At 42.8% G+C, this 23898-nt stretch overlaps 1 protein-coding gene across 1 annotated transcript in view; it reads left to right on the top strand.

Annotated features, from left to right (window-relative positions):
- Positions 1-447: 447 nt before the first annotated feature.
- B4GALT4 (UDP-Gal:betaGlcNAc beta 1,4- galactosyltransferase, polypeptide 4) overlaps positions 448-23898 on the top strand; it is a 31107-nt gene continuing 7656 nt past the window's right edge. The window contains exons 1-3 of the mRNA XM_010567441.1: positions 448-508; positions 18267-18746; positions 20318-20550. Of these exons, the coding sequence (XP_010565743.1) occupies positions 18479-18746; positions 20318-20550 (501 nt within the window). The 5' untranslated portion in view covers positions 448-508; positions 18267-18478. The remainder of the gene's footprint in view (positions 509-18266; positions 18747-20317; positions 20551-23898) is intronic.

Raw genomic sequence — 23898 nt, 5'->3', positions numbered from 1 at the left:
GGCGGCGCGCGCGGGGAGCGGGCGTTTCGTCAGTCAGTCCGTCCGTCCGTCTGTCTGTGTGGCGCCGGGGGGCGAGAGGTGTCCCGGCCTCGTAAGTAACGAGTTTCGGTTAGAAAAAAGCGGTTTTTTGGGGGGAGGGAAGGTGCCGGGCGGTGAGGTGAGGGCCTGTCGCCAACGGGCGGAGAGAGGTGCGGGAGCTGGGGGGGTCGGGGCCGCGTTAAACTGTGGTGAGAGGGGTGAGGAGGTGGGAGTGGGTGGTGGGGATAACGAATTCCCGGACGGTGTTTCAGTTTTAAACCCTTAGCGAAAGAACGGAGGGGGGTGCGTGTGTGATTAATTGTGCCTCGTACTTTTGAGCATCTGGTAGGTGGAGGAGAATTTGGCTCGATTTCTGCAGCTCATCGCTTCATAGGCAGTCCACTGTGTATGCAGGGAATCCCTCTGCAGTCATCGCTTGTGAACATCGAAGGCAGGACCTGAGGTTGCGATCCTGCAGATAAGCCTGCCGGTACGTAATTTCATTGTAGGGTTACTAAGTGGGAACAGTGCCCTATCTAGAAATTACATACCAGGTGGAAGTACTTACTCTGTCGGGCTCAGAGATCCGAAGTCAGGAGGCCAGATGTAGAGCACTGGTGTTTTCACTTAACGAAAGCTTTTTAACAGTTTTGTGGCAAAGTAAATTCAGTACTTGGTATTATTTTCTCCATTTCACACATGGAGACACCTGGAGCACAGGCAAGTGATTCTGTTCACTATAATTTTCTCACTGATGAGACATAAACTTCTTCACTCGTTGCTCTAGGTGTTATTTTGGAAGAGAATAGTGATCAGAGGGCTTGAGAGGGGACTTGCACAGGTTCATGAGGGCCCTCATTTGATGACAGTGCTGCAGGTGATGATGATGGAAATGTGTTTGCAGGTCTTGAGGGGAAGCAGAAATGGGGCTACTAGTGAGAGTGTTTGAGCAGGTTTGGTTTCTGAGTCATAATACAAATGCCTTTAAAGTATAGCTCTGATAGGACTTAAGACTTTCACAGCACTATGGTAGCAATAATCAAAAGGGGGAATACCTTACTTATATGTGCTTGTCTCAAAGAGTTAACAGGGAGGATCTCTTGTGGATTTAACATTCTTTCCACCCTTTTACTTAGCAGCTAAAGAAGTTCCCAAAGGACATCGGAGTTGGTTTAGAAGGGCTCGGTTTTCAACAGAGGGTTTTAGAGAAAAGGAAGGTGAAAGTTTGATGTCTTTGAGATGGCTAACATTTAAAAAAAAACAACACAAAAAACCAAACAAAGAAATAAACTTTAGGATCTGCTCACATTCTCTATAAATATTTACACTTTTTATCAGTAAGGTTGGTAGTTATGTGAGATGTTATTTCTCTAAAGATTTTTTTTTTCTTTGCAACTCAGTGAGGACTCTGTAAGTCTTCTGTTGTTAATTACCAATACTCTGATTAAATTTAGAATACTGAAAAGCACAGCTTTGGGGTTTCGTATTAGTCTCTGTCACTATTCAACTTTGATAATGTTTCATGAACCTTTCTTTAACACTGAATTATATCACCTTTCATCCAAGATACTGTAAATGAGTTTTCTTGATAAATGCTTTATGTGTGATCTATCTTGTTCTTGATTTGTGTAGTTATTTCCTTGTCATTTTTGTAACAGCTGTATTTCATTTTCACAAATAATTTTCAGTTAGAAGTAAGAAGTTGGTTACTTCAGCTTAGGAAGGCTTGCGTTTTTCTTTTTTGCTCTGGTTTGAGTTGCCATGTTCTTCTATTTTTTTCCTACATATAATTTAAAAGAGAAGTTGAGGGGTGCTTGATTTCTGTTTTTTATTATATGATCCTAAATCTAAGTTGCATGAATGAGTTTGGTGAATTTGTGTTTTGCTAGTTTGAAGGTGGTATGTCTGGGGATTCTGAAGCCTGGTCAAATGCCTGCCTGCTTTGATGAAAGAGTTCTGTTAAAAACCTACTTGTTTAGGCAAATACTTAGTCCAAAAGACACCCAGCAGGTGTGCAACTGGGCTAGCTGTTTTTTTGCTTCAGAGGCTGTGGTTTTTGCACTGTGTATAAATGGGACCTTGAAAATACTGTAAAACAATGGGAGAGAGCTTCCATCACTTTTTTCTTTATAGTTTTTGACATATCTAGGGGTTTTTATAAGTATTGTGTCTCTGTGCTTTTCTTTCTTCTGTTGGAAGTGCTTTAGCATACCTACAAGTAACATGCCTTACAGCTATGATTATGTCATCTTGGTGTCTTTAAATATTTTTTTTTTTAGCATATATGCAGTGCTGCTGCTGGGAGCAACAACTGGGTAATATTTATTCGTCAGGCAGTGAATTGTGGGATAAAGTTGTCATGCATTATAATTCAGATAATCCTTTTAAACTGATACCATGATGATTCTAAATGTACACAATTATAAATAATAGCAAATTTTTTGGATCCGATGTTGCTGGGGCATCTGCAGCACTAATCTTGTGTCCTCCTCAGTCTTCAGTCCTGTAGCTGACTTCTGAACTCTTCCAGCTAGTTCAGTGAGATGGGGAGGGGTAACACCTGCACAGTAATGAGAAGTGAAGGGTTGGAAAGGAGCCACTTTCCCCTACTCTGCTTCTGAGTGAAGTATCAATCCCCCTTGACCTTCTCTTGTTCCTGGAAAGAGCTAAAGCCTGGCTGCTGCTTGAGTGAAGAGGAGGAGGGTTGTAGAGGAACGGGAGCTCTTTAACCCTGAGGGAGTAGGAGAGGAGGAGTCCATGTCACATCTCACCTTTAGTTCTCTGGACTGCCCACCAAGATCCAGTGAGATGGGGAAAAGAGATTAGTAACTGAGTGTGAGGAAGAGTGATACACTATCTCCGACTGCCTGGAATTTTACAGCGCTGCTTGTCCAAAAGGTTTAATAGTATCCTGATTCTCAGAGGATATGTTTTTAGAATTACTTCCACAAGCATTTGATTAAAATTGCTTGTTGCTAGGTTGAACTAGAATTGTTGGAACAGTTTTGAATTCTGTCAAACGCTGTTCTAGGCCATAACACTTCCAAAGGATGTGAGTTAGAGCTCTTAAATTGTATGTTTGAAACTTTCCTCCTGCATAAAAATCCATCTGCAGATTGGTTGAAAATCTGCGTAGATGTAAACTGTGCTCTAACATTGAAAAGCTCCTGTACATTTAATAGCTTAACAAAATCATGCCACCTACACAGTGTCTCGATAGCTGTCTTTGCAGTAGGAGCTGACAATTTGTAATCCTTACTGAGATAAGACTGTAAAAATAAAATAAAAAAAAAAAGTAAAATCTCTTCATGCCTAAGGAAGCTTCAACTGGAATGTCTTTGGTGCAGTTCTCATGCTGAAGTACCTCCATGAGAAACAAATAATGGGATTCTGTTCTTAGTTATGCATTCATAATACGTTTACAACTTTATTAGTTTTCATTTATTTACAATTTTGTTCGTAGACACTTGTAAACTGAAAAATATAAATGTGCTAAGTAGCCACAGGTCTATACACTTACTTCAACTTCTGTCCTGTATTGCTTTAGCTATCAGTGGTTGACACTTTGGTTAAAAAAATTAATTGTGAAGTGCTTAAAGCTAAAGTAAGAATGTGCGCTGTTTTAATATAGTATTTCTCTCAGATGTTATTTTTTTGTGCAGCAGAAAGGTGAGTGAGGAATTTGGCCAGAAATGTGTTGATTTTTTTTTTTCTGTTTGGTTGGGGTTTTTTTGTGAAGTGGCAAGTTCTCTGACATCTGGCATCCACTCCAGCAAGGCAGCAGCTGCCAGAAAAGGATAGGGTATTGCTGAGTTGAATCATGACCTTAGCTTTCCATTATACATGAGATTCCTGTGTTCACAGAAATCTGTTTTACCATGTGCTTTTTCAGGATATTCCACTGACCTTGGGGGGAAGATGTTTTTAAATTGTGCTGTATTTTTTTTTTTTTTAAAAGACAACTTATGTGGTAAGCAGTTAGGTAGTTACAGGCTGTGCCAGTGCTGTTTGCTGTATGCCTTGCTCCATCTCTTTGACTGCACTCAGTCTGACAGTGCTGTGTCTTTTACAGTGAGGTCAGTGGCTCAGCTGTAGCTGTGTAACAAGAGAGGCCATTCATAAATGTGTGTCTTGGCCTGGAGATGTTAGATTGCATTTCCTAGCATAAAATAAGAGTTCATTACATCTTAGCAAACTGAAAACTGTACTGGAGTATTGGAGTAGCACCTGCTCGATTGGCCTGTGCTTGATAATGTTGTTGAGTCATTTGCAGCAAAGGCTCTGTACTTGCTTAGTAAAGAAAGCACGTGCTTTTCCTTTGGTAATCTCAGAAATCTTAATGTGACGTTTTAGGCACTGGGTGTTTGCCAGGAATTGGGCCTCTGTTTTAGAAGTGAAATGTGACTATATAAAAATGTCTGCTCCTTGCTCACCAGATTGTCTGGATATGTTAAAAGTATATCTACTATCTGAGATAGATGTAAAGCACTGCAACAAGAGTAATGCTAAAGCCAAGATTCCTCTAGGGCCCTATATTAAGTGAACTGAAATTTCTTCTGGATTGGTGAAATTGTTGCCTCAAGTTTGTCTGCCTGAAGATAGATTAGCATAGCTATGGCAGGATACTTATGCCATGTAGAATGACTGTCTAGATTAACAGTCAGAAAGTGTCAGTTGGTTAATCTGAGGCAGTAGAAGTAAGTAGTTACTATTCTGGACATCAGTAGAGGACAACGAAGCTCAGAGGTATAGATCACAGGTGTGTGCATGCTGTGGCTGGAGGTACAGGGTGGAGAGGACTCTGTCACCTGGGCGTACTAGTCAGAAAATGATGTATATTCTGAGTAAATAGGTAGGAGTTATTAAGAAGCCCTACATATCAAGCAATGCACTGGATCTTTTAAACCACTTTTAAGTTGGTATTTCACTTCAGCTAATGAAATACTGTATTGGGTGTAGGTGGCAAGGTGTTAGCAGTGGTGTTGGTGTAGGGCTGGTCTCTGTAAGAAGAGGCCGGGGCTGCACCTGTGCTGAATGCAGCCAGTTCCAGCTAGCCCCAAAATGGACCCACTGCTGGCCAAGACTGAGTCCACCAGCCAAGCTGGTGGTGCCTTGGGGGAAATGTATTTAAGAAAGGGCAAAATGCTGCCCAGCAGCTCTGAGAGGGGTGAAGAGAGGGGGGGGGAAGTGAGAAACAGCTCTGTGAACACCAAGGTCCAGAGAAGAAGGAGGGGAGGAGGCACTCCTCGTGCGGGGCAGATGTCCACCCTGCAGCCCGTGGTGAGGACCATGCTGGAGCAAATACCTACTTTGCAGCCCATGGAGAGCCCATGCCAGAGCAGGCTCCTGGCGGGGACTGCAGCCTTTGGAGAGGAGCCCATGCAGGAGCAGATTTTCTGGCAGAAACTGTGGCCCATGGAAGGGAGCCATGCTGGAGCAGTTTGTGAAGGACTGTACCCCATGGGAAGGACCCATGCTGAAGCAGGGAAAAATGTGAGGAGAAAAGAGTGGCAGAGAGGAGCTGTTATGGACTGACCCCCCATTCCCCATCCCCCTGCACTCTTGTGGGTTGGAGAGTAGAGAAGGTGGAAATGAGGGAGTGAAGTTGAGCCTGCGAAGAAGGGAGTGGATGGGAAGTGTAGTTTTTGTGTCTTGCTATCCTACTCTACTTTTAATTGGCAATAAATTCATTTTCCCCAAGTCAAGTCTGTCTTGCCTGTGATACTAATTGGTAAGTGATCTCCCTGTCTTTATCTCGACCTGTGAGCTTTTTCATCCTATTGTCTCCCCCTGTCCTATTGGGGAGGGGGGAGGTGAGAGAGTGGCTGGGTGGGTGTCCAGCAGCTGGAAAATCAGTGAAACACATTCAAAGGACAATAGGCTTCACACATACCAGTGCACAGGGACTGCTGCTTTTGTCCGGTGTGTTCCTTGTGGAGCAAGTTGTTCAGCTCTTTGATCATAAACCAGAGCAGGTTGGAACACAGGAATAGCGTTCCTTGTTTGCAGTAATGTTGGGTGGAAGAACAATGGCATCCCTGTTAGGGATAGGTGAGATTCTGAGATGCTCCTATTTTCTTCTCTGTCCTGCATGTTTGAGTTAAAGCTGTATGGAGAGTCCTCTTTTAGTGCTTTTCTGCCATGATGTTCCTTTTGTAGGAAATGGATTTATTGTATTTGCCTGCCAAGCCTTTCCTCATTTACATCTCTTGCAATCACTTCTTCTGTGATGCCCACACGCATGGAGACAATAAATTACGTAAGCTAAATATCCAGGTTATTTCCTGGTGTGTTATGTATTCTTTATCTTTTTTTAGTTTGTAATTCAGGGAGTTGGAGCTGCCAGTACTTTTGCTCTTTTACATTGAGTATCAAGCAGTTATCAAGTAATAAATAGCAAGACAAAATGTGGAGCCAGCACATCTGTTTGTATTCTCAACACAACTGGAATGTTTTAGCTGGCAGTGGCTGTTATTCTGATCAGGCCCCACAAATGCACCTTGGTCTGTTTCTTTTTAACTCGTACCTTTCCTCTTTAAAATTGTCTGGTTCGAGGCAGTTTGTAGAATGCTATCCGTTAGTGGCTGGAAATGTATATTGTTATCTTCCTAAAATAACCCTTCCTGTTCAACTGAAAGCTGAGCTACTGTTTTTCTGCTGGTAGTCATAGAATCACAGAACCAGGTCTTCTGACATTCTTCAGTGGGAGGGGTAGGCAGAGGATCACAGAAGGCTGCTAGAAATACTGCTTGCCTCCTGATCTGGCTAACCCCATGTTTGCGTGAGAGCTGATGCTGGTGCAGAGAAAGTGTAGTTTGGGGACTGGAGCGGAGAGGAAGGTGAGACAGTGATGGTCGAGATCCAGACTGGTCTGACTTTGCGGCTGACCAGTTAAAACACACGGTAGTCCTGAATGTTTTTTTATATGCTACTAGGTGTCTGAAACAGGGAAGTTTTTCCCCACAACTCTTGTGCAGTCCTAATAATAAACAAGATCTTTGTGGCATAGAGGAGGCTTACTGGGGAGGCTTTGAAACACCTATCTGCTTGGAATGTACATATTGCACAAAGAGTTCAAACAGGTTTGAGTTACAGGAGATTAACACTTGTCACGAGGCTGTACCTATCCTTTCTCTCCCCACCTCTAAGGCAATCCATCTTAGCCATGTAGCCTGTGTGTACTCAGGCCTTGTCCTTTCTATGGTGTTTTGTCATTATCAGTGATGTTGACTGGAAGCACGAGAAAATCCCACCCTTACCTGGCATAGGCGTGCTCATAAATTACTCTAATGTAGGTGCAACTCTACTGAAGGAAGTGTGTTTGTTAGCTTAATATATAGCAGCTAGGGAGGAGGCTTAGGTAGGCTGGCAGCAAAACTTTTCCAGGCAGCTGTGTACTGGACCAGAGCTCAGTAAGGACAGCTAACATTGTGGAGCTGCTGCCCTGGTAGCCTGGGAGAGCCCCAGATGGGCAAGATGGCAAAGAGACACCCTCCGTTGGTTCCATCCTGCTGATTCTGCGAGGTTGCTAGAGGAGTGTTATGGGGCAGAGTGGTGGAAAAAGCACCAGTGAGGGACAGCCTTGTAATAGTTAAGTTACCTTTTGTGAAAAGACTGGTTCATGAGCCAGGCTGGTGAAACACCCTTGCAAAAGTACACGTCGCTGTCATCGGCAGGTATGTCTGGGTGATAACAGAGAGGAGTACAGTGGGAGTGCCTGGGCTTCTCCACAGGTATGGACAAGAGGGTGGGCAGCTTGATCTGCGTAAGAAGAACGGCATCTCTATCGTTAAAAATCTCCAAATGGAGCAGATACCAAAAGGGCTGCACTACGAATTGTGGTTTGCTTTTAGGAGCAAAGTCTTGAGCCTTTGTTTCCAGTCGGATGGTTCGTTACAGTAATTATTTGTGTGCAGTATTGCTTCTGGCACAGTGCACTGTCAAGATATGCCTGGTTCTGCTGTGCTAGGAGGAAAGCAGAGAGGCTGTCAGCCATCCCGGGCTGGGACAGAGCCGGGGGAGTGGCGTGTGGGATGGCACTGGGGAGCCTTTTAGGGCTGGGGAAAAGCGGGATGTGTTGGCTCTTTTTTTTTTTTTTTTTCCCCCCGTCATACTGCGAGTTTTGAGCTGACTCTTTCCTGCAGCATGTGAGAGGTAATAGAGGTCTCTTTATGGTGTGGGATTTCCTGGATGAAAAGTGCCTGCTGCTTGCGTAGCACTCTCCATACTTTTTGGAGTGACTGCTCTACAGGAAGGAGGGATGTGGCAGCAGCAGTGAGTGGTTTAATGCGCTTGCTTCATTTGGCTTGAAATCCTGAGAAGTGGGAAGGGTGTTTGAGGGTTGGGTTTCTTTTGTTTGTTGTTTTGTTTGTTTTTTTTTTAAATAGCCCATGACTTCACCATTTCGCAGTGCAGTTGGTGGGGTTTTTAATAGGAAGAGGTAATAGGATTATAAGTGTTGTATAAAAGAGATGCTAAAAACTATTAGCTTAATGCCCTACTGAAAAACTAATCTGCTGAAAAGAAGGAAATGCCTGTGAAAGGAGCAGGTTTAGACTCTTGTAAAACTTGAGGACTTGAAGGTCTTGCGTAGAAAAGGTGATGCTATACAGTGGCCTTTCTACCTTGTCAGTTGTAAAGAATTTAATTCTTTCTTGGAAGGCTTAATGAAGATTGCTGTACTTCTTCAGATACTCCCAGAGCTAACCTATTGCTGCTTTTGGTTTTGGCCTAGATAAAATACTAAATAGTAGTCTGCATAGTACAGAGCTCATAAATGCAGTCCCCAGGAACTCTTTTCATGCTTCATTTCCTGCTTGAACTTATAAGGGTTTTTAAAGTTGTTGAAAATTGTTTTCGCTGCTGAACCTGTTCTGCTGTCTGTGGAATTTGTGCGTGAGCTTGAGGAGGTTGCAGAGGCTTCTGGAAAATCCTGCATGATAAGAAACTTGTCCTTACTGGGCACTGTGAAACAGGTAGAGTCAGAAGGTTAGTTTGTGTAAATTAAAAATTAATTTTCCATGCATCAAATTAAAGTATCTCTCAGGAGCTGTCCCGCAGATGTTCCATATAGGGTGAATTGTTTTAAATACAAACACATGAAAAAGAAAATTTAGGCAGCGTGTTCTCACTGTTTAGTTATACTGTTAAATGTTAACTTGTTTTGATAAATAATCATGTGAATCTAGGCTTTAGCATAGTTATCATAATGACAATTTTTATCTAAAAACGTATCAGGGAAAAATAAGTGTTTGGAAAATAATGAGTGTTTATCAACTCCAATTACATATTCAATTCTGTTTATAAGATTGCTTTCCTTCACTAATATCTAGATAAGGGCTACCAGTAACCAGTCTTCCTGCTGATATTGTCTTTGTCTACCTAGAAGTTTTGCTTAGATGAAAAAGAATGGCCTTTAGTCTAGAATTTCTGGGTATCTCTGAGCTTGGTAACGCTAGTGGCTTCAATCAGGCTGCTAGGCAAATGGGTAGATGACCTTGCAGCCCTTACGTGGGGAACCAGCTTGCACCTACGTTGCTCCCTTGCTCTGTGCTTGCACAGCATGTCAGACTCCAGTGCACATGTATTTCTGTTGGGGAAAACCTTGAATGAAAATGGATGGGGTTCTGATCTTTGTAGTTTGCTTTGGAAGAAGTCTTGTCCATGCTAGAACCTTGCTTACTATTTTGGCCTTCCTGGATGGAGAGGGGCAAGTCAGGGCTTTGTGTTCGTGCCAGCAGGCTCAAGGATCAGAACTGAACACCCCTGTTCATGGAGAAGTCATACAGCATTGCGTTTCTCATCGGTTCCTACAGGTAGCCTGTTCTGAACAGTGCTAGGAACCTTGGAGCAAGCAAAGAGGATTTGGTATGCGTTTCAAAAAACGTAGCAGGCTACAGAACTTGAGCTGGCAGACAAGCTGCAAAGCACAGGGGCAGTTATTGCTACAGATACGATGTTGGGGAGCAGAGATCATGCAGTATTTATGTGCCTCAATATGATCATGGATATGTTTAGAAGTGCGTTTGAAGTGTCTTGTCTAGATATGAGTATGTCTACATATAGATGGAGACCTTTCTCATTTTTCATTGATTTTGGAATTCTGGCTGATGTCATATTCGAATAACTGGGTTTTTTCTGTTTAATTTTTTTTCATGGATTTTGAAATGGATATCGTGGTGTTTTTAACCTTGTGGCCTGAAGTGCTGTGCCCTTCTAGTCAGCTATAACTTTCTAAACTAGGTTTGGTTATGCTTCACTGAGAGTTTATTTCGCAAGAGCAGCTGCGCTTTACATTCCGATGAAAGTTTCTTGGTACCTTTGATGAAGGTCAGATCTAGCTGGAGTCAGGTTTGAGAGCTATGAGAAGAGTTTAGTTGCACCACAGACATTTTGCCACCCGTATTTAAGGGTTAGTCACCCTGAATTACAAAGTCCAGAAGAAGGAAGAACCACATTTCCAGTGTCTTGCAGATTATTGTTTATAACAAGATTTGTTTAGTACTGAATTTTTGGTTGAATTATTGTTTGCATGTTTTAATGTCTGACTGGGTGGTCTTTTTTCACCCACCAACCAATATATCAGCCATGATTTACGGATATCAAAGATGACAAGAAGGGCTTGTGTAAGTACATGGGTAACAAAAGGAAGACGAGGGAAAATGTGGGCCCGTTGCTCAGTGAGATGGTGGACTTGGTTATGCAGGATGTGGGAAAGGCTGAGCTACTGAATGCTGCCTTTGCCTCAGTCTTTACTAGCAGAACTGGGATTCAGGAATCCCAGGTCCCAGAAACCAGGGCGAAGGGCTGGAGTAAGGAAGCTGTACCCTTGGTCAGTGTGGATTTGCCAAGGGGAAGTCATGCTGACCAACTTGATAAACTTCTACAATGAAATGACTGGCATGGTAGATGAGGGGAGAGCAGTGCATATTGTCTACCTGGACTTCAGGAAGGCCATTGACATTCTCTCCTGTAAGATCCTCATAGACAAGCTGTTGATGTATGGGCTGGATAAGCAGACAGTGAGGTGGATTGAAAACTGGCTGAACAGCAAGGACCAGAAAGGTGGTTATCAGCAGCATGAATTCCAATTGGAGGCTGGTAACTAGTGCTGTACCCCAGGGGTCAATACTGGGTCCCAGTCCTGTTTAACATTATCATTAATGATCTGGGTGGTGGGGCAGAGTGTGCCCTCAGCACGTTTGCAGACTGGACCATGTTGTGAAGAGTGGCAGATAACGCCAGAGGGTCGGAGGAACAATCCCACTTACCATTACATGCTGGGGACCATGCAGCTGGAGAGCAGCTTGACAGAAAAGGACCTAAGGGTGGTGGCATCAAGCTGAACGTGAGCCAGCAGTGTGCCCTTGCAGCAAAGGTGGCACGTGGTATCCTGGGCTACATAGGCAAAGTATTGCCAGCAGGTTGAGGGAGGTGATCCTTTCATTCTCAGCACTGGTGAGGCCACACCTGGAGTCCTATGTCCATTTCTGGGCTCCCTAGTATAAGAGAGATGGACATACTGAAGAGAGCCCATGAAAGGCTGTGAAGATGATGAAGGGACAGAAGCATCTCTCCTGTGAGGAAGGGCTGAGAGAGCTGGGACTGTTCAGCCTGGAGTAGAGAAGGCTCAGGGAAGAACTTCTCCATGTGTATAAATACCTGAAGGGAGGGTGTAAAGAGGATGGAGCCAGGTTCTTCTTAGTGGTGCCCAGTGCCAGAACCAGAAGCAATGGGCACAACTGAAGCACAGGAAGTTCTATCTGAACATCAGGAAACACTTTTCTTACTGTGAGGATCTCTGAGCCCTGGCACAGGTTGCCCAGGGAGGCTGTGGAGTCTCCATCTTTGGAGATATCCAAAAGCCATCTGGACACGGTCATGGGCAACTGGCTGTAGGTGGCCCTGCTTGAGCAGGGGGGGGTTGGACTAGATGAGCTCTAGAGGTCCCTTCTAACCTCAACTATTCTGTGGTTGTGATTTGCCTGTCCTCAACCTGTACTTAATTGGTAAGGGTTTAATTTTATCTAATTGGCAGTTACAAAGTGCAAAGCATCTGCTCCGTTATTTCCTTTGAATTGCAGAATGGCTGTTTGGTTTTATTAAGGTTGGAGTAGGTTCTGCGTGACTATTCGAGTCAGTATTTTATTAAGACTATCCATTAATAATGACTTTATGGAAGTATTACAATGCTGGCTTTTATACTACTTCTCCAAGTGTAGACCCTCCAGAGGGGCAATGATCAAGCTTTCCTTATGTTTCTCTGACAGACAAGTTTTATTGAGGCTTAACCTCTTGCTTGTCCTTTTATTTCTAGTTACTGTCCTCTTAAGTTCGCGAGTTCTTCATCTTTGCCAGGAGTCGTAGAAGTGCCAGCTCTTCACTGTGCTTCAGTTGCCTTCATTCATGAGGGTACAGATCTTCATCATTTGTTAGTAGATACAGACATGCCTTTCTGTGCACATGCCATTCTTGTGTCTCAGGGAAAAAAAATGAATACTTTTTAACCTATGAAGTAATAATGTAAGGTAAATTGATGGGTAAATTGATTCATGTATGTTTTTCCATTTAAGATACCCAAAATATCTTGATGCTTTCCAAATTTTGAAATACATACTATATTCTGCATAGAAAACATCAAAATACCAAACTGCAAGTTTATGAAACATGAATTATGCCCTTCTGGGTGTGTGTTGTGATGAGTTGAAAGTGACTAATTGTTGTGATTGTGCATGTGTATTTATGCTGCTCTGTTGAAGTGCTCGCGTGTATTTTAAGCAAGAGCAACATTCTGTCACTGCCATAGAACTCAGTGGAGATGTGGTTTTAGTTATCATGGGAAATAATTCATGCTGACAGCAGTACGGTCTGAATATTTGTCAGAGGCCAGTACTGTGAACTTTTAGTAACATCTGCTTATAAAGGAATCTCGCAAAACTGACAAAGGAAACTGGTATGTGTGAGATATCACCGAACTGAATAGTAGGGGAGGAGGGTAGAAACAAGGTTAGTGCAGTAAGTTCAGAGTTTATGTTCATAGTTTAACATCTTGTACCTTAGCAATTTTACACCTGTGTGCTCTTCCTGATATTTAAAAAGTGTTTTGGAAGCTTGTTCTTCTGACTAATACTGCTGATTGCTTCCTGATATTTCATGATGTCTTTTTCCATGGATAGTTAATTTTTATTTTATTTGTGGAAAAAATAATTTCTTATGGGGATAGCCCATTTGCACTAGTCTGTGCATCAGAGGCAAGCAACTGTCTTAACTTTAAGGATGCAGTCTACTTCTGATAAAGTGGGAGGCTATGAATTTAAGAAATTGATTTTTAGCAAACACCTGTTGATAGTCATTCAGTATCTTAACTTTATGTTGTCCTTTTCAGCCCAGATTAATCTGGAACACATTTAGATTGGGTGGTGGAGAAGGAAATTCCCTCCTCATGCACGCGCTTTGTGCAACGATACCCTTGATTTATTGTGGAGAGATTATCCACCTTAGGGGAAACGCTTCACCTGCTGAACACTACACAGTAACTGAGGAGTTATGAAAAGCATCAATTTAGATTATTCCATAGAAACCTGCAATGAGCAAATTACAAGGTCTTTGATTTAATTATTACACATTGATATTACCCATGGGGTCCACAGTATTTACTGTTCTTAGATCATTCATATAGCTTATCACTGATTTCCTGTATGCAAGTATTGCAGAGTATAAACTGGTGGGGGGCGGTGGACATTTTCTCTTTTATTTGAATCCCTATTGTTTTGGTGATGATATACGGTGGGATAATAGCGTAAAGCATTTTGGACCATTATGTACTCAGTTGCTGCAGTTGTGAATTGGAGTCCTAAGCAACCGATCTGAAGTTTGAACAAAGCTGCGGTTCAGAATCACTTCTGTCCTGCAAAAGTCTTTCCCTGGTATGACAGCTAATGACAGCACACTAGGAAGTAATGCTGGGCTGAAAGGCACTCACTGATGTTTCAGCTGGCAATAGTCAAAACCAAATGTTATCCTGTTTACTGCTCATTAGTTGAGCTAAAAACTGGAACTATTTAACTCAAAGTGTAGCAATATGATATTTCTACTGTCATCTCGTAGGGCACCATGGCTACTAATTTTATATTATTACGGCATGTCTGCCAGCAAGACTCAGCAAAATGTAAGAAGTAAAATTAATTGCTGAAACAAAATATATTCATTGAAAATCTCAACATTTTTGTCTTCCCTTCCATTCATGTAGTTTTCCCATTTGATTTCCTTCTACTTACTTTTATTTTCCTATTTAGTTAGGGGACTTTTCCTCTATACCTGTTGCAGAGACTGATTGAATTGAGACTCTAGAAACATGGGGAGATTTTTTAACTGGGTTTAATCCATTTTCTGCTTGAGCCCACTTCAAACTTTTTGATTAATTTTTCTTAACTGTAAAACAGTGATAACTCTCATCTGTTTTCCTGGGCAAACTAGAGGGTCCTGTTTGCTGGAAAGTGAATGCCCCTGTGCTTTTTCTCTCTCTCCTTAATTGAGATTTTCCTCTTCCCTCTTTTCCTGTTGCTTTTTCATATCTTAGTCCCCTTCCCCCCATCTGCCCGCATTCCCAGTAGTGTGTTTTGTATATTGTGTCAGTACTGCAGCTATAGCCTACAGCTGTTGTGAAGAAAAGCAGAATAAAGACTGTCAGAATAAATAGTATTGGTTACTGACAACAACTGCAGGAATACTTAAAAAAAAAAAAAGTGGTTAAAACAAGCTAGTATTTGGAGTTTATGGAGATTCTGATCTTGCAGGACCCTAGACTAATGATTGATTGTAGTTGGTCTTAGTAGGGAAAAGAGTGGAGTGAGGTGTCCATTTCAACCACTGGTTTTAAAGTACGCAGGACCACCATGCTTTTTAAAATGTGATGGAGCTTTTGTAGAACAGATCTGTCACATCTCCCCCTTGAAGGGTAGAAGCTGGAGAATCCCTGTCCATTGCTGCCATCTTCCTTATCTCTGGATTAATGAATTCTGTTCTGAATACCACCAAGGCTGTGTTAGGACAGTTGTTCACAAAACCCAGAACCAGTAGGAAGGCTACCAGGTCAAAAGAAGGTTTTTGTGCCCTTTTGAGGGGGAAAATAGTAAGGGGGACAAATCCTTGCTGTTCTTGCATTGGTCTCCAAGCTTTGGGATAGCTATGTGACTGTATTAATCACCATTAATCTCTCCATCTGGTTGCATTCTGGTCCAGGTTTGTTTGTAATACTCAGGATAAAGTTGCTGAGCGCTGCGGAAAGATCAGAGACTTGAGAATTGGTTTTACAGTGGCGGTGGTACCCTCCCCAGGACTCAATCAGCATGTCTACCCTGTGCTGTAAGTAACGAAGGTTGTGTGACAGGTACCAGAAAGAGAATTAGGCTGCTGGGTGAGCTGGTGCAGACAGGCTCACATGCATGCTGCTCAGGGTTAGCATCATCTGGCATCTGTAGCAGATTGTCAAAAAGCATGCCCCAAAATACTTGGGGTGGGCTTCCTCTGGGGGGTGTGTAGTGGTTCTGAGACATTACTATTTCATATGTGTATTTTTAATACAAGACTGTATTGTGCCTGCCAGAGCGGTGGTGGTACATAGCATGATATTGAGGCTGAATGTTGCTTGTCCCAGGGTTGTGGTGAAAGGAGTATTGAGTGTTTTCAGAAACATGGCTTGTTGGGGTAGCTGTCAGCAGTGAGAGCAGTGCTCTTCTACAGGTATGCGAGACCTCTGCCAGCTAATTCTGTAGTAAGAATTTGTTGAACAGCTCTCGTGGTGCAGAAGGAGAAAAAGTTTCTAGTTCTCTTTTCTGTGGTCAGTGTTGGCTGTATAGGGGAGAGAAGTGATGGAGGTATGGTTTTACCCCAGTATGTATGTAAATACACCAAGGAGGTGTGCTAAGTGAGTGTAAAAATTTTTATAACTGAGGCCGAGACTTGTTCGCATTTGGATCTGAAGTCTGTGTGTGTTCTGTTGGATAGTGTAGAAGCTGGATACTGTTTTACTCCTCTTAGTATTATAAAATGAATTACCTTCAGAAACAAGTAGTCAAGCTTACTGTATCTGTGAAATGTGTTACCGACTGCCCCTCAGAATTGCTTTCCAGTTGTTTATTACAAGCTGACAGTAAAAAGTAGTGTGTGCTGTCAGCATGCAACTTAGATTTGCTGATCCTCAGGGGTTTTTTGTTTGTTTGTTTGGGTTTTTTTTAGATTTATATAGCTATCCTGAACTGTGTAGATTCCTTATTTTGTAGGTCAGTTGGATGTTAGGTGTTGCTCTGTTGCTGGTGTTTTCTTTCCTGTTCTGACAACAGAGCTGATGGGTATCAACAGAAGAAAAACTAGTTCTGTTCATTCTCAGGTTTCCTGTGGAGAGTAGTAGAGACCCCTGCCGTCAATACCTTACAGACTATACTGATGATTTCACATGTGGAAAATCTGGGGAAAGGATGTAAATGAGAGCACTAACCTAACTTTTCTGTGTCTTTTAAAACAATGAGGCAGATGCCCATGTGGTCTCCAGTGTAATTTATCTAAGAACAGAAAGAATTCATTGGAAAATGTGGTCTTGAGGGTTGGGAGACAAGGAGGGGAGGACTAAGAGGAACTTGGGATTCCCTTCTTGTTTGTTTTGGTGATTCTGGCCTTGTGTTCTTGAAGACCAGATGGGGAAAAAAATCCCAGCAAAACCCCTCAAAAAACTGAGGCTGCATGGCTGCATACTAATTTTTTTTTTTCCTTCTCAAGAACCTCTCCCCTCTTTTTTTTTTTTCTCCTTCCCTCTTTTTGTCCCCCCTGTCCCCTCTGCCCCCTTTCCTTGTAAGTAAAATTCTCTTCTCTGCTGTAGCATCTCTTTTTTTTGTTTGTTTTGGTTTTGTTCTCTTCTGTGTTTGAGGTTGAAGTAGATGTGGAGAATCTTCACTGTTAGTGGTAAGAGCACTGAAAACTCTTCTGTTGCTTCCTTAGAGCAGCACTGTGCATTGCATGTGGATGGAGAGAGCAGGTTAGCCACTCCGTGTGGTGCTTGCCAGGAGGGACAGTAGCTTGTCATTCCCAATGAACCTCGAGAAGCTCGGGCAGTACATCGAGTAGTTCGTGTTGTCAGTCCTAGGTCTGGCTCCCACATACATCCCTGTGAATCAGCAAACTTTTCCAGAAGACACCTGGGCTAAACTAGTGGGAATGTGGAGTTACTGTATTCCTTCTGCCTGTGATATCTCTCCAGGGTCTCATGTATATTTTGAAAGCTGCTATAAAATAACTTTCCACGTTCTTGTGTTTCTTCTCTTTGATCCAGCCTGTTCCGTATGCATTGTCTTTAATCACTGCCTTTGCTTCACTTAGCCTCAGTCCTTGTTCTTCTCACAGGTGGCAATTTTCTTGTGTGTTTTCCATATCAAAGCTCTCTGTTATTGAAGTTTCATTCTTTATCTGCTGTGAGATGATAATAACAGACAAAAGTATTAGCATGGTAACTTCATAGTATGATGGCAGTGAAAGGCTGTATGAAAGTGGAGCTCTTGAAAGAAGGCAGGGAACAGAACAAAGGATTGGATCATCACAGACCTAACACTGAAAAACTGAACCTTCCCCTTGAAAAACAGGAATATTTGCCTCCTGCAGCAGCATGTGAGAGGGCATACTGGGCAAAGATCCACAAGGTGGTACTGGTAGGCAGCAAATACGGAGGAATGATTTCTGATGCCAGTCAGGTATTGTGGGGTTCACACTGTGTTGTGCAGAGCAGCACAGCATCAATAATACTGTCTTTCAGAAGAAAACAGTTTAATTCTGCAGAGATTGATGTGGCTTTCATTTTGATGGGTGGGAGCTAACTTTACTCATAGCCAGCAGAACCTCTTGCCTTGCACCTTTTGTTAATTTTGGTGGGAATAGTAGTAGTAAAGCCTGTGTATTGCCAGGCACTGTACACACACATAACATGGAGCAGTGGTTGCACTTTCTGGTGGGGGGGGGGGGGGGAAGAGAGAGAGAAAAAAAGACTGGGAGTGGAGAACAAAGCAGGAAAGTCATTTGCCTAAAATCATGCAGCTGTTTTGTGGCTGAGCTAGGACCAAAGCTCAGTGTCTTAGCTTCTGACCAGTAGTTCATACTTGCTGTTCCTTTCATGTTTTGCCATAAGGTATTTTCCTGAGTCTGTGAAGGTACAGGAGTGGAGAGTGGTAGAAACTAACACTTTTTTTTTTGTTTGTTTGGTCCAGGTAAAGTTGTATTTTCTGACATTTGAAGAGCAAGCAGCACCATAGCTCCATGAACTGGAAAACCCCAGGAAGTGTGGCAGCCCTCCCTACCTCCAGCTTTTCTTCCTTACTGTGACGTTCTTCTCAGGGCCTTTGGTTTCATCCCCACTGGGTGCACAGTGGCCTGCCTCAGCATCAGAGCGGAGGAAGCAGTTTGTGGATCAGAGAGCGCCATGGCCTTGAGCTTGTATGTCTTTCACCTCTTCTATAAGTTCAAAGTGTTGGTGCTTGTCACTTTGTGTTTGATGGTGCTATGGGCCACATTCAGTTACTTTGTGGACTCCAGACATGAAATTTCTAAAGCTAAGAGCATGGTGGAGGATTTCAGAAAGGTAACTAGCCTGGAGGACAGTCAAAAGGAAGAGGAGATTGAATCAGTTGCAAAAGTTCCCACGGTGGAGTCATTTCAGGGTCACTGCCCCGCTCTGTCTCCGTACCTGCGTAAGTGACGGTGCTTTCCTCTCTTTTCTAACAAGTTACATCTGCTTTGGTACTGCTGACTTGGTTTTCTTCCTAGCCGTTTTACAGTTAGACACTTTTCTTGTGAAACAAGTATAACGCAACCAGTTGTAGTAAGCACTTCTGGGTGACGAAGCGACTTGTGGCACAGAGTGCTTGTGCTGGGTCTGGCTGGGATAGCAGCCGGTATGGTGCTGTGCTTTGTCTTTGTGCCTAAACCAGCTTTGGTAACGCACCAGTGACTTGGCTACTGCTGAACGGTGTTTGCACACTGTTGAGGCTTTGTCTTTCTCGTTCCCAGCCCCCTAAAATCTGGTAGGCAAGAGGTTGGGAGTGGACACAGCTGGGACAGCTGACCCCAACTGACCAAAGGGATGTTCCAGACCATATGACCATACCGTTTATCATGCTCAGCAATAAAAGCTCAGGGAAAGGAGGAAGGGGGGATGTTCATGGTTACAGTGTTTGTCTTCTCAACAACTACTATACCTGCTGAAGCCCTGCTCCCCAGGATGTGGCTGGACACCTGCCTGCCAATGGGAAGTAATGAATGAATTTCTCTTTTTGCTTTGCTCGCATGTGCAGCATTTGCTTTTTTATTAAACTGTCTTTATCTCAACCACAAGTTTTTTCACCTTTCCTTAATTTTTTGCCCTTTCAATTTTAGATGTACTTTCGTGTCTCTATCTTGACAGTTGAAGGACTGCACAGCTGCGTTGGGGTTAGGACTAGTTATGATGAAGGTCCAAATAGGTGACTCTTTCCTTGGTTTGGCCATTTTAATTGTCCACTTTTTTTTGGTCTTGGTATTGGTAGCAGCACCAGGCTTCTGCTTTGCAGTATCATGTCATTGTCTTCTTCCTCTTCCTTTTTGTGAACCTGATTGGGGATTTGTTGGGGAAGCTGGATTCTTCCCTCTTCCCTGATGTAGTCCAAAAAGCTGCTGTCTAGCTGCACGCCCCCACCCCTGCCCCCGAGACATATTTTTTTTAAGTAAATGCACTGTGGCCATAGCTATCACAGTTGCCTGCATTGTTCTCTTTCATGGTTTTGCCAAGTCCGGAGGGTCTGGAACAATAGCTCAGTGCAAGAGAAGTGATGAAAATTTCATTTGTCTACAGAAAGCCTTGGTACATTTTATCTTACAAATTTATAGCCTTAAGTCTGTGATGCTTTTGTTAAAGCTTTAAGTAGAGATGACTTCTCATGGCCACAGTCCTGTCTCTTTCCACTTCCCCCTCCTCTGCTTTGCCCTGGCAGCTGTTTCTGGCCAATCCTCCTGCAGTGTGGTGGCACTTCTCTTGATTATTTTTAATGTATTTTTTTTTATCATCACTACTCTGTAATTGGTTTAAGCAACTAAACGCTCGATACCCTCTCCTTCCACTGCCCACATAATATCCTTGTAGCTATACTTTTCTCTGTGAAAGGCAGGGAAACCAGCTGGGGCTTGAACCTGGGTTTCTTATGCTGGTTACAGAGTGCCTCATTAGGTGACTGGACTAGCCACAACCAGAAATGACTCAGGAAAGCTTCTTGTGCTTCTCCTACAGGAGGTGCCAGCAAACTCACCTTCAAAGCAACTCTCACACTAGAAGAAGTGCAAAAGGAGAACCCTCAGGTAGTCAAGGGCCGGTATCACCCTACGGAGTGCTCAGCATTGCAGCACGTGGCCATCCTCATCCCACACCGCAATCGAGAGAAGCATCTGCTGTACCTCCTGGAGCACCTCCACCCTTTCCTACAAAGGCAGCAGCTGGACTATGGCATCTACGTTATTCACCAGGTGAGGCAACTGTGCAGAGACATGTTTGGGTGGGGATGTCAGTGCTCTGCAGTCCAAGGAGAGGCATGCTGCTGCCTCTGCTGTCTAGCATCAGTCCTCCAAGCCTGCTTCGAACACTTCTACTTCTTGAGGGATGCAACGCTGCATACAGCCATTGCTGGTAGCACTACAGGATCTCAGCTGCTGTTAGCAAAGCTGGGAAGTATTAACAGTGTCTTTAACTGGTATCCATTTCTCAGTCTAGTTAACTTACTATTTCTGAGTTAGCATCTTCTGCATTACTAATGCAACTTGCTTTTCTTGCAGTATACACATGCGTAGCTAGGCTGACATGCTTTCTGTCTTTAAATTTGGAGTTGTTTGGATCAAAGGCGTCAGTTTGTATCTAGCTCTTCTCTCCCATCTGTTTGCTGGCTGTCCTGCTTTGTAAGCTGTGTGTATCATGTGGTTGTACTTACTTCTGCTGTCTCAAACTAAACACAACAGCTACTGCTTGTATAGGTGCTTTACTTGCTCAGCAACAGCCGTGGGAAGAAGTAGTCATGGCAGAGCACTTGGTTCCTGAAAAGTTTATTAATTTCTTTATTTGCATTCTTTCTAGCTCTGCTGAGTCAGTGGTTAAAATTTGCACATATGGACTTGTGCTCTGTTGTCTTTCATCTAAGGTGCTTATGTTCTAGTCACATGAGGTAAAAGCAGTGTAGATTTCTCTTGTCTTTTTCTTGATCTTTTATTGTGTTTGCTTTCTTTTACTATCATTGACTTACGTGTTCTGCTTTAACTCTAAACAGACTTTTCAGACAGCAGGAGAAGAAGGTGATAAATTAATAATAGTTTCTCTTCCCTTCTGTTTAAAGAGGCCAGAGTCAATTAACCAGTATGAGGCAGTGCATTCTAGGTGACAGCTTACACTTTTCCTCAGTGGCACAGCAGAATAGCAACAAAAGTCATGGCAGGATATATACTTTCAGTTGGAATAGACTGTTCTTTCATTGCTTAGAGTCATCATGTGGCCCGTAGATTGGAAAAACTGAGGCTTTTTTTCTGCATTGATATGTACTGTAACCATACGTATAATGGCTCACTTCAGCTAGGAAGCAGTGGTTAGCAATAAATCACTGGGAGAATGGGCATACGCTCTTTATTTATTGAAATGTGAGGTGGAGAATGGCTGTTGTCATGTTAGCAAAAAGTAATACAGAAGGATGAAAGTTTTGTTTGATGGGAGCAGCAATGTTGAGACTGGACTTGTTCTATCAGAGTTTTTACTTGGAAGATTGGAAGCTTTTCCTTAGCCTTTCCGTGTAGATAGGCATACCCAAAGACTGAAAGTGAGTCTACCAAAACTCTTCAATGGCAAATCCATCTTCACTCTGCATTTGTGATGTTGTTACTTGTTATAAGTATCTTTTGAGGAAAGAAATAGTTAAAACCAGTATTTAACTATTAAAATATAGAGTTTACTTTGGAGGAAGGTTAAGAAGTGGGCCTTTTATGTTTTTCTCTGTGAGCCATTGAAGGGCATACTCCAGATCTCCTCTTTATGGTCTGCTTGTAACATCTTGAAAATCGTGTTTCTCTGCACAAATGTGTGCATATGTGGGTGCAGTGCTGAAAAAAAGTGAGTTTGTAATCCCTAAAGGTTGAATAATTTCTTTCCCAACATAAGTTTATCTTGTGGTCAGTGGTGTTCTTCCATAGAAACAGAGGATGACAACTCTCTCCTCAATAAAAGATGAGAGTAAACTTTGCTATTTGTTCAGTATATGGTCTAACATTGAAAACTGCCCTTCCTGGAAAGCAATTTAGCTGTTGTTTGCCCGCTTTCGTGCAGGAGGTGGGCTGTGGTGGCTGACTGTACTGATAGGGGGAGACAACTGCAGCAGATGGTAGACAGTGCTGCTGAACTAGGCTGGGTTTGATACCCAATACAACTGCAGTTCTTCACATGTTCTTTACCAGTCACCTGAATTGTTCTGTTCACTCAATAACCTATGTTTTCATCATCAGGAGAAGATTACCTGACAGATATCTTCATATACAGGACACTTTAAAAAAAACCAAAACACCACCACAACAAAACGCCACCACAAAAAAAAAAACCAAAACAAACCACACTCAGAAATTTGACATCACAGATTTTGGGTGAATTGTATCTAAGTTTTTCTTGGAAAAGTCCTTCTCTGGCTGAGAATGGAAGCAACTGATTACCCCTCTCAATTTTTTCAGAGTGGTCACTGGGCTGTATTTCCCTACCTGCAGGTATGGAGCCATAAATCCCATGAATCTTCTTGTGCAGGAGCAGATGGCCGTTAGTGATGGTGAACAAATTGCTGCTTCAGAGCAAAGCGTTACTTTTTAGAATAATAAAACATGCTTTGTATACAACTGCTTTTCCCTACACCTAACCTTCCCTCAGTCTGGGAAGGCCAGCTTCTTTCTCATCTTCCATGGAGCCTCTTTCAGTCCAGGCACCTTCTAGCAAATGACACCTTTCTCTTGAAAATTGCTTTTTTTATTCTTTCAAGTACATCAGGTTCCTAGCTCTGGAAAATGTCTGTCCTGACAGTTTCTGGGAGCGCAGAGCTTGGCCCTCTCACTCCCAAGTGGGAACTTGAGGCAACTCACCACCTTGTTTGTCCTCAAGGAGCAGAAAGCCTTCTACAGGCTGGCACGTGTGTACAGCCCAGTAAAAAATACCTAGCAAGATAAGCATACCTTAGTGAAACGTGACACATGCTCTAGAGTGAATGGTGACACGGTAAGCTTACAGAACTGTCAGGTGTGTATGTATGTATGTATATCTCAGAGGTGAAAAAGGATAGTTTTGAAAAGCAAAGACACACTAACTTATAGCAAAAGCAAACAATGAAGACTAGTAAAAGTCAAGTGAAGCTCTGTTCTAGGGGGAGTCCCTGTGCAGCATAATAATTAGGTTATAGATAGGAGTTAATAATGAAGAGACCTGCTTTTTATTTCCCACTCTGCCACCTACTGTGTGACCTGAGGAAATACAGTGAACTCTTTAAGCATTGCTGTCCTTTAAACTGAGTGGACAAGCATAAATCATCTGTGGCAGGTGCTCTGATATCTATAAACTAATTAGTATGGGAATAATGGTTTTTTTGGTGGGGTTTTGTTTGTTTGTTTTTGGCTTTTGTTTTAAAAAACTTCCATAAGCCTTACTGACACAGTTGTATGGAGCACCAGTTTCTAAACTGTTTGCTGATGCCTCATTTGTTATGTAGCCTGATGGGAACTCCAGGACGGGAGCAGCAATAGTAGTGAAATTGCAGCAGGCATACTTCTGGTGCCCAGATAACTGTAGGCTCTCCTGGCCTTGGCTGT

Source organism: Haliaeetus leucocephalus, unplaced genomic scaffold (genome assembly GCF_000737465.1).
Source record: "Haliaeetus leucocephalus isolate CR32 unplaced genomic scaffold, Haliaeetus_leucocephalus-4.0 Scaffold228, whole genome shotgun sequence".
NCBI lineage: Eukaryota > Metazoa > Chordata > Aves > Accipitriformes > Accipitridae > Haliaeetus > Haliaeetus leucocephalus.
The sequence above is the reverse complement of the archived record's forward strand: the minus strand, read 5'-3'. Positions and strand labels throughout refer to the sequence as shown.